The sequence below is a fragment of the Pelophylax lessonae genome, assembly GCF_965119305.1.
Source record: "Pelophylax lessonae genome assembly, chromosome: 4".
In the NCBI taxonomy this organism is placed as follows: domain Eukaryota; kingdom Metazoa; phylum Chordata; class Amphibia; order Anura; family Ranidae; genus Pelophylax; species Pelophylax lessonae.
In genome coordinates this window covers 460,016,246-460,027,197 of record NC_138771.1, presented here as the reverse complement: position 1 = coordinate 460,027,197, position 10,952 = coordinate 460,016,246, and the positions used below count along the sequence as shown (strand labels likewise).

Below are 10,952 nucleotides of genomic sequence, written 5' to 3'. Positions count from 1 at the left end.
AGGTTTGGGACTTTGAATGAGGTGGAGACCAGAACGCTAGGAGACATGGGTAATAAAAACATTTTATTACTGTACACCAACAATTGACAAAGTACAACATATAAAATAGCAATTCATGTATAAACAGCATATTACAAACATTTGGGTCAGTCTGATGCATGTGCAGGTACACAAAATATGCATAAAGAGTATAGAGACTATGGCACTTCGCATTGGCCACACAGTCCAAAGTTGCTACATTATTGCCGTACTGTAAACGGTCTTCAGGGTGCAACATGGTAATGAATGTTAAATCAAAAACTTTCTGCAGCAGTCATGGACCTGATATATATCGTGTATTGAATTACACAAAATTGCAATACATCTTCAGAAGGTAAGTAACCGTTAGAAATTGATTGAGTAGCGATTGAATCCTGTATAGTCGAAAAATTGATGACATCCTTGTAGCTCTGCGCGTTTTGTGGCTAAATACCACTCTTCAGGAGCGGATGCCAAAAGTATAAATGTAATAATAATCTGTTGATCGACTAAAATCGCATACATGAAAATGAGGAGGGAGGAAAAGGTTATCCAATTCTATGTCTTCAGCAAACTGTTTGTGGGCTTTCTTGTGCATCATCTTTAGAAGAGGTTTTCTTCCGGGACAACAGCCATGCAGACCAATTTGATGCAGTGTGCTGCATATGGTCTGAGCACTGAGAGGCTGACCCCCCCCCCCCCTTCAACCTCTGCAGCAATGCTGGCAGCACTCATAAGTCTATTTTCCAAAGACAACCTTTGGATATGACGCTGAGCATGTGCACTCAACTTCTTTGGTCGACCACGGCGAGGTCTGTTCTGAGTGGGATCTGTCCTGTTAAGCCACTGTGGGTCTTAGCCACCATGCTGCAGCTAAGTTTTTGGGTGTTGGCAATCTTCTTATAGCTTAGGCCAGCTATGTCCAAACTATGGCCTTCCAGCTGTTCAGGAACTACAATTCCCATCAGGGCCGCTGATAGGGCAGTACAACCGGCCCTATTGTACCGGGCCCGGCCCCCATCAGCTACACAGTGGGGCCCGGCCACATGACAGTTCGTTACTGCATTATTAAAAAAAATTGCTTTCTAAACTCCTCTCCTGCTTCTTCTTGCCTATGGAGTGTGTTATATCATTTTCCTGGGCCCCATCAGGTCTTCAGAGGGGCCCAGGAGGTGAGCGCAGTGGAGGGACTATTTCTTTATTTTCGGGGCGCATGTACATCATGTCGCCCCACTATTCAATTAGTCCCGGCCGGCGGAGTGATACTGCAATTCTCCGTTCGGCTCTAGGCTGCTGTCCTGCCAAGATGTGAATAAGTTGAGCGGCTGACAGGGAGAAGCAGGAAGAGAGTGCAGCTGAAATGGACACATGGACACAGTGAGTGAAGAATAGTGCATAGAATCCTCACTGTGTCCTATTATATCACAGCATAGCAGGTTATCATTAGCAGCACAAAAAGCAGGGGCTCTATCATGTCTCTGTGTCACACGGCTGTTGGGTGCTGACTTTGTCAACTTATGACTGTACTGAGTTTTACAGACTGTAACAGAGCACAGCCATAACAAAGTCAGCACCTAACAGTCATGTGACACAGAGCCATGATAGAGCCCCTGCTTTTTGTGATGCCTGTGTGATTATCATAATGCTGATGATCATAGGACACAGTGAGATGCTACTTTACACTTCAGTTGGGGGAGCAGTAAACATGTGCAGTGGAGCTGCATTTTTACTGCCCCCCAAACCAATCCCCTTTAACTGCTTCCCTTCCAGCTACATACTGTACCAGTACGTCACTGGATTGGAAGGGTGATATCTTGGTCATTGCTACAGCAATGATCGACATATCATTTTTTTCAGCCTCAGTGATTCTGCACACAGTAAAATTAATCCTAGTGGCTAAGAAGTCACTGGATTAATTTTACAGGCAGTGACATCCCTGCCTTTACTGCCTTTAGGATGCAAACAGTAGCATCCAGTTCCTGAGACACAGTGAGAGTGTCATTCCTCCCACTGTGTGGCATCAGAAACCAGAAGCGATAAGGATTTTATCACTTCCAGTTACGGTCTCATGTAGCCATTACCGGTTTGAACAAGCATCTGATCAAACTGATCTTGATTTGATAAGATGCTTTGGAGGCCAGAGGACAGATATGGGGTCTAAAAGACCCCGGATAGCTCCATAAAGAGGACCTGTCATGGCTCATGCTATCACAAGGGATGTTGTTCATCCCTTGTGAAAGCAAAAAATAAAGATACAGTGTATGATTTTTTCTTTGTAAATAAATTAATAAAAATACAATTTAAAATAAATTTAAAATGCCCCCACTACTTTATGCTTATGCGCAATTGCGAACGCACACGTTGGCTCCGCAAGCATTTATATAAACGGCAACAAACCTGCATTTTGTTTCAAGACGGGGTCAGGGGCGGGGCCATGGGTGTCATTAGGGGTTTGGTTGAAGGGGGCCCCGTCAGGTGGACTGTATGGGGCCCCATGATTTCTAACAGCGGCCCTGATTCCCATCATGCCTAGTTATGTCTCTGAATGTCAGAGATTTACAATGCCTCATAGGAATTGTAGTTCCTGAACAGCTGGAGGGCCATAGTTTGGACACCCCTGGCTTAGGCCATCTTTATGTGGAGCAACAATTCTTTTTTTTTCAGATCCTCAGAGAGTTATTTGCCATGAGGTGTCATGTTTGACTTCCAGTGACCAGTATGAGAGAGTGAGAGCGATAACACCAAATTTAACACAGCTTCTCCCCATTCATACCTGGCAATCTTGTTCCTGTGGAATGCAGAAACAGAAAGCAAGGTATCGGGGTATTTACATCTGTGGAGACACATTTGGCTTGGAGGAGTCTGAAAGTCGGTTCCTTACTAGGACAAAAGCTTTGTCGATCTCTATAGCTATATAGCATAGGGGTCATCGCTGTCCGGTAAGTGAACACCCAAAGGGGGAGGACCGGCACTTGCTCACTGCACTGGAAAAGATTGCATGATTGTGCACCTTTCTTCCTGGCACTCCAGCACTGTTGTGGGACCCATCTGTGGGACTGTTCACATTTTTTCCATCTATTGAGATCTAATAAGAACTATTTTATTTGGACTGGCATTGTATCATATCTTTTTATTTTATTATATTTTTATATATTTTTTATATTGCTTATGTTCTTATGGTTTCTACACTTCAGCCTCCTTTGCACATATTTGCACGGTGCACTTTATGAGCTTTGTTTTTAGTAGAACCCTAATTATTTTGCATATGATTCACCATTGGTTTGCGCTGTGATATTGTTCTTGCATTTGTGAATTTTGGGAATCCATTATTTATGAACAGCTGCATCCTAGAATCTCATCACCAATATTAATATTTTAGTTTCACTAGTAATCTTTGCGCTGTATTTGCACTGCACTTTAAACACATTTGGTATTACCACTTTGAACAGCTGCATTGAAGTTCACAAACAATTTAGTTATTTAATATATACATTTTTTCCTGAGCGCGGTACACACCTACCTTCATACCTGAGACCTTGTAACACTAATGAGTCACATGACACCGGTGAGAGAAAATGGCTAATTGGGTCCAATTTGGAAATTTTCACTTAGGCGGTGTATTTACTTTTGTTGCCAGCGATTTAGACATAAATGGCTGAGTGTTGAGTTATTTTGAGGGGACAGCAAATTTACACTGTTATACAAGCTGTACACTCACTACTTTACATTGTAGCAAAGTTTAATTTCTTCAGTGTTGTCACATGAAAAGATATAATAAAATATTTACAAAAATGTGAGGGGCGTACTCACTTTTGTGAGATACTGTATACGTGCCCAGGACAGATTTCATGGATGGTGTTTACATGCACTTTAATGTAAAGAAAGATACCAAATTATGTAGGTAAAATATACCTTTCAATGTGAAAATTATGATGACATGGGCACATAGGCAATCTTTATCATGTGTTCTGGAATTGCAAATCCCTCACCAGCTTCTGGAATGGCATCTTTGGTGTCATCTCCGGTCTCACTGGTCACCCATATCCTCTTAGCAGCTAGACTGCTTATAGCTAGAAAATGGAAAACCACCCTAGCTCCCAACGTATCTGAAGCTCTTGAAATTGTCCGCACTCATCATCTATATGAATCCATGCTTGCAAGTAGGGCAGGCACCAGCGCTAAGTTTAACAATGTATGGTCCATTTGGACTGGCTGGTATGCAAATCACTAGATAATGCTTCCTCCCTTCAACCTCCCCCCCCCTCCCCATTCACCACTTTTAGATCAGACAGTATATGTTTGCACTATTGTTTGATTGTGCTATTGTTTACGTACTTTGTATACTTATCCCTATGTTTCAACTTCTTCGTATTTTCTACTCTGTTGTTTGCAAAATGTTTTCAATAAAAACTAATTTGAAAAAAAAAAAATGATGACATAAAAAATCTGTAAAAAAAAACAAAACAAAATCACCCTGTTGGTTTCTGCAGAGGCTAACAAAGTGACAAAAAGTGCAAAGTAACAAAAACAAAAAATAAAGTTTCACTTCTCATATTGCAATGCTTTGAAATAAACAATTTATTTGCCTCATTAAAGTGTCGCTGCTTCAGCTTGGTTAGTGACACTGATTGGATAAGCTCGGCTTGTACATAGAACTGTTTATTAAGGAGAAAACTGAGATTGTGCAACTGACAAGGGTGGACAGACTAGAAACCGTTAATCCTCCAGTCCTGAACTAGACAGAGGATTTCACCTAATCCATTTCATTTGCTTGCAATGACTGCCATATATTAGATTTTTATAGTTTCCCTAGATTGGATTAAAGCGGAACTTTACTCTTTCAATCAACATTGACTGTTTTTAAATCTTATGCTGCTATCATTAGTAAAGAGATAAAAACGTATATTATATTTACTGACGTCCTGGATTTTGACTAGAGATATTTAAGTGATGCAATCAGGGAGCTGGAAAATCTGGCGGCAGCAGTTTACCATAGAGCTGGCCATGGACCATCTCTATGACCCACGGAGGCCAGAAGCAGTGTCATGGCATCACTTCTAGGATGTAAACACTGCCGTTTTTTTGTTGTTTTTTTTTTTTTGCTGGAAAGCCTGAGATCGATTTTTTTTTTCTTTTTTAATCTCAGGCTTTCCAGCATAGAGGAGAGATCTAAGAACTTATAGACCCCAGATCTCTCCGTAAAGGATCTGTCATGCCCTAATACTTTTACAAGGGATATTTACATAAAAGGAATAAAAGTAATAAAGAAAATAAAAATAAAGGGGAAAATGTAAAAATAAAATAAACAATAAAAAAAAAAAAAATGTTGTGCTCACATGCAGACGCAAATCCATATGTAGGTCGCGCCTGCATATGTAAACCGCAGTCAAACCACACATGTGAGGTATTGCCACGAATGTTAGAGCGAGAGTAATCATTCTGGAACTAGATCTCCTCTGTAACTCTAAACTGGTAACCTGTAAAAATGTTTAGGCCCCATGCACACGGGGCGTTTTTAACGCCGCTGTAAGCAGCGTCAGACGTTTTCCTCTTGCAGCCTAAAAACGCCCCTCCATGTTATTCTATGGCCTCATGCACACAAAGACGTTTTTAAGCTGTAAGTGGCCTAAGCGTTTTTCAGCTGCAACAAGAACCCACGGCCTGCGCGTTCTGAGGCCCAGCGTTAGAGCGTTAAAAGCGCTTGACGCTATTTAACGCTATTTAACGTTTTTATCGGCGTTTTCCAGCATCCGGCGTTATTAAGCTGTAGAAATTTTCAGAAATGTGATTGGTCACTGTAATGGAGTAAAAACACAGGAAATGCATTTTTACATTTCCCAAGTGTCCTTTGCTCAGCCGTGTGGGTGGGTGGGTGTGTCTGTGTGGACATACAGGAGAGAGAGGGACAATGGCTGCTGATATAGGTCAGACAGAGCTTATCTCTGCAGTTGAGGCCCATCCAGAGCTGTGGGATGTCTCCCATCCCTTCTATAGTGACAGGATTAAAAAATCAAAAACCTGGATGGATATATCTGAAGCCCTAACACCAGGCTGGGACCGATTGAGCACCGCAGAGAAGAAGGAAAGAAGTAAGTTTTTCAGAAATGCATGACTTGTGTGCTGTATAATTACAAAGAATGCATATTTTAACCTTACTTCACTTTTCTTCTTAGGCAAAATTTTCCAAAAGAGGTGGAAGTCCCTGCGTGATCGGGTCAGGAGGGATCTGACAGAGGAGGAAAAAGCTAACACAAGTGGTGCAGCTGCCTCCCACAAAAGAAGACACGTGTACCACAACCACCTGGCATTCCTGCGTCAAGCAATGATAGCCAGCAGTAGAGAGTAAGTCGCACATACTGTATTTTTGACTTACATATAGGGGTGCTCAGAGCATCGTTTTCTGTGAATGTATTGCTATTCTGCAGCCATTTTTTTTTACATATTTTTCAGGACAACATCTAATATTGCGGACCTGACTCAGGATGCTAGTCAGGAGGTGGTTGAAGAACCAGAGGACAGACCCCCCAGTGCTGCCACTGAAAACAGTGACATGACGATCCAATCCAGTGGATCTCATGTCTGCGATGAATCCACAATACAGGTTAGTGTCTGTCTAGTCTGTCTGCCATTCTTTTCTTCATTGTATGTATGTGACAAACTGAACCTTTTTCTTTCTTAACAGGAATCCAGGGACCAGGAATGTGTTGTGGAAGAAATTCCCGATAGTGGTGTGGGGCGTGGCCGTGGCGAGGTACCCGTTCGTGGCAACGAGGTATGTGTGCGTGGCCGTGGCGCTGTGCGTGGCCGTGGCCGCAATCAGCGTCAGAGGGGTGGCGGTATTGTCCCTCAAAACGAGGACGGGGTGTTAGCGTTGCTGCAGGAAGTGCGGCAGGAGAGGCGCAGTGGGGATGTGTTCCTCGATCCTGGCAACTCACGCGCCGCCTTCTGCCGTGCTGCATACTACATCCTGGAGGACATTGGGGGACCTGAAGAAAAGCTTTGTATGGATCGTGTGCTCGCCATCATGACACAATATAGGCATGCAAAACTAAGTGGTGGCCCGCCACCATCAAACGATCCATTCAACACTTTTCTTGATCCCCCAATGCCCTCTGTGACCTCAGCAACGCTAACACCCCACTTTCAATACCGCCCCCCTCCGCAACGCCACCTACCTACCTTGTCCCCTCCGCAACGCCACCCAACACCTGTCTTGTCCACGCCCTCCTATTTCCCACCCCACTCCTCCATTGATTTCTCCCAACCACCTACCCAGTTCCCTCCCCCAAACTTACCTGGACCCCCTTACCACCATGAGGTTGCGCAGGAACGACATGTCCAAGCCACCCACTCGCATCCTGACATCAGCTATCCACGTTCAAAGTCACCGCGGTCAAGCCAGGACGATCAGTCAGGATACACCTACCAGCATTTGTGATTTTTTTCTTTTTTTTGTGTTTATTTGAATAAAAACCTTTTTTTGAAATGATATTTTGCCTCATTTTTTTTTAAAGTTGTATGTTGAAATAGAAGTACATCTGCACAGGCCATTGGGCTGGCACACACTTGCCACATGCAGAAGGAAACCCCCCCTCCTTCTTCTGCATGTGGCAAGTGTATGCACAGGCCATTGGGCTGGCACACACTTGCCACATGCAGAAGGAAACCCCCCTCCTTCTTCTGCATGTGGCAAGTGTATGCACAAGCCATTGGGCTGGCACACACTTGCCACATGCAGAAGGAAACCCCCCTCCTTCTTCTGCATGTGGCAAGTGTATGCACAGGCCATTGGGCTGGCACACACTTGCCACATGCAGAAGGAAACCCCCCTCCTTCTTCTGCATGTGGCAAGTGTATGCACAGGCCAGGGCTGGCACACACTTGCCACATGCAGAAGGAAACCCCCCTCCTTCTTCTGCATGTGGCAAGTGTATGCACAGGCCATTGGGCTGGCACACACTTGCCACATGCAACATTGAACTAGAACAATGGAAGAATGATAGACATCAAAAGAACTGACATACATGTTTAATAAAAGCTGTATGTGAAGATATCACAAAGTTTACAAGATGAATGATTTTAGACAAAATTATCCTGCCATGCCACTTCCCCATCAGGCGAGACAAAGAAATCCGCAAACTTATCTCTGATGGTCATGACTCGTGCTGTTGTTCGTAAGTCCATAAACTGCACGCGGTGCATGGGGTTACGTGGCTCTGGTTCAACGCTGCTCCTGTCGCTTCTCCTGAGGAAATTGTGCAAAACACAGCAGGCCAGGACAACCTTGCTGGCATTGTCAACATCCAGTTGCATACATGACAGCAAAACCCTCCATTTTGCTGAGCACACACCAAACGCACACTCCACAACACGACGAGCTCGGCTCAGCCGATAATTGAATATACGTTTGGTGTGACTCAGTCCATAGCCACTGTATGGCCTCATCAGATTTTCTGCCAGTCCAAATGCTTCGTCGGCCACCATGACCAATGGCAAGCTTGGTTCCTCAGTACACGGTAGCGGCCTGCTTGTTGGTATGTTGAGTCGTCCTTCGTGTAGCCGACGTCCAAAGGCCGATTCTCGAAAGATGCGGGCATCACCCTGGCTGCCATATGCTCCTACATCAACAGCAAGGAATTGAAGATGGGCATCAGACAATGCCAGGAGTACCACAGAAAAATATTTCTTGTAGTTAAAGTATGCAGAGCCGGAATGGGGGGGCTTCTTCACCCTGATGTGTTTTCCATCAAGGGCACCGATACAGTTGGGGAACTGGGTTTTCTCCCAAAATTCGTCGACAACTGCTTCCCACATCTCTTCAGTCGGCTCCGGCATGACCACCTCCTTCAACTGCTCCCATATTGCCGCACATGTCTCCTTAACAATTTTGGCCACCGTGGAGACACCGAGCAGAAAATAGTGGTGTAAGGAGACAAAGCTTTGGCCAGTAGCAAGAAACCTAAAATAAAAATAAAAAATGATTACATATTACATCTATCTTTCAAAAATACATTGAAAATGTTTTAACTAGGACCTCACCACCTAACCCTCTTAACCCAAGTACTAACCCTATACAAAACACCCACAAATGATTTCACTTACCGAAGTGTCACAAGCAGCCTTTCCTCCGGTGACACACTGCTTCGCATGTTCGTGTCCATCCTGGATAGCCTTGGCCTGAGCTTCTCCAGCAGGTCATCGAAAAGCGGAACGGACATACGTGAGAAGTTGTACCACTTGTCCGGATACATGCGGAGTTGGGTGTACATGGTGGTAAAGTACCCCACGGACAGACGCTGCAACATGACAGGATGCACCCAGAACCTTCGCCGTATGCTCCTCTCATTCTCCTCCTCCAACTGTCTCCTTCTACGCATCCTTCTCAAGATGATGAGCAGGATCGCCTCATCAACCTTCTGCATAACAGGATCCATGACTCAGAAATGCAAAAAATACTCCGAAAATACAAGAAACACTCTCAACCGATCTGAAAATGCTCTCTCCTCTCTCTCTCTCCTACCAAAATGGCTTCCACACATTGCATTGTGGTTATTTTGGGTGTGGAAAATGGAGGAGGACTGATTTTTTAAAAAAACGCTATTTAGCGCTGACGCGGCTTAACGCGGCTTAACGCTCATTAACATAATTTGAGAAACGCTGTTTAACGCGCGTTTTTAACGCCGGTTTTTCCCGGCGTTATAACTAGCTTGGACGTACGTTTTTTTGAACGCCCCGTGTGCATGGGGCCTTAAAGTGTAGCCTATGGAGATTTTTAAGTACTGAAGTTTGGCACCATTCAATGAGTATGCGCAATCTTAAAGTGTGACATGTTAGATATCGTTTTACTTGGTGTAACGTCATCTTTCACATGATACAAAAAATTGGGGGTAAATATTGTGTTTTGTTTTGTTTTTTGATTTATGAAAGTGTTTTTTTCCCACCCAAAAAAATTGGGTATGAAAAATTGCTGCGCAAATACCATGTGACATAAAAAATTGCAATGACCTTGACTTTTCTCCGTAGGGTCTCAGCTAAAAAAAAAAAAAAAAAAATATATATATATATATATATATATATATATATATATATATATATATATATATAATGTTTGGGTGTTCTGAGTAATTTTCTAGTAATTTTCTAGGAGAGAGATTCCAGAATTGGCCTGGTATGGAAGTGATTAAACATTTCTTTTTTGTAACTTTGCTTCAGTTATTTCCTGTTTCTAGGCAAACAATGTCATACATCCCAGGAGTCTTCAGGAGGGGTTTTCCCAGCTAAGCACACCCTCCTGTTTGCATGCCTGAGGTAAGGGCAGATAGAGTCCAGGAAGTAAATGCTACATGAATCATCTGCCCTTTCTCCAAATAGCTATGGCCAGAAATGCTAGGGGGTGTTTTCCCAACAAAATAAAACATGTAGACATCGCTGGCAGAGTGAGTTTGCTTTGAAAATTATAAATGAATAAAATAGCGTTATTGGTTTGTGGTGCTCAGATGCATTTTAGTTCCACCTTAAGGGCCCATTCCTGGAACTGTACCATTTTAATCATCATAATTGACACACACATACATAGATACACACACATACATATAGATGTTTCAGACACATAACATACAGAAGAGCACACAGACTGATTTGAATCCAGGAGGGCACTTTTTTGTAACTTTTATAGTACAAATTTCCAAATTCTTGCAGTATATTTTTATTTTATTAAAAAGTGCATCCAGTATATTATTCGTCTTCAGTGTGTCACTGCGTCCACAAGTCAGCACCACCAATGACCTGGAGAATTTACCAGAAACTCAGTTCCCCTGGATTTGAGTGGGTGACAATATGCCTTATCCCCTCCAGGGATCACTCATCCAGGAACTGGACCAAATATTCACTCTCCAATGCTGTCAAACAACCACTTGTATTATAGCTCATATTTC

General features: G+C 43.3%; 1 protein-coding gene across 1 annotated transcript; it reads right to left on the bottom strand.

The window, feature by feature from the left end:
- Positions 1–8,097: 8,097 nt before the first annotated feature.
- LOC309554282 (uncharacterized protein) lies at positions 8,098–9,452 on the bottom strand (the record flags this gene model as incomplete). The annotated part of the gene is made up of 2 exons (XM_082255927.1): positions 8,098–8,977; positions 9,121–9,452. The coding sequence occupies 2 exons, from the start codon at positions 9,450–9,452 to the stop codon at positions 8,098–8,100; spliced, it is 1,212 nt and encodes a 403-aa protein (XP_082112053.1).
- Between the last annotated feature and the right edge of the window lie 1,500 nt (positions 9,453–10,952).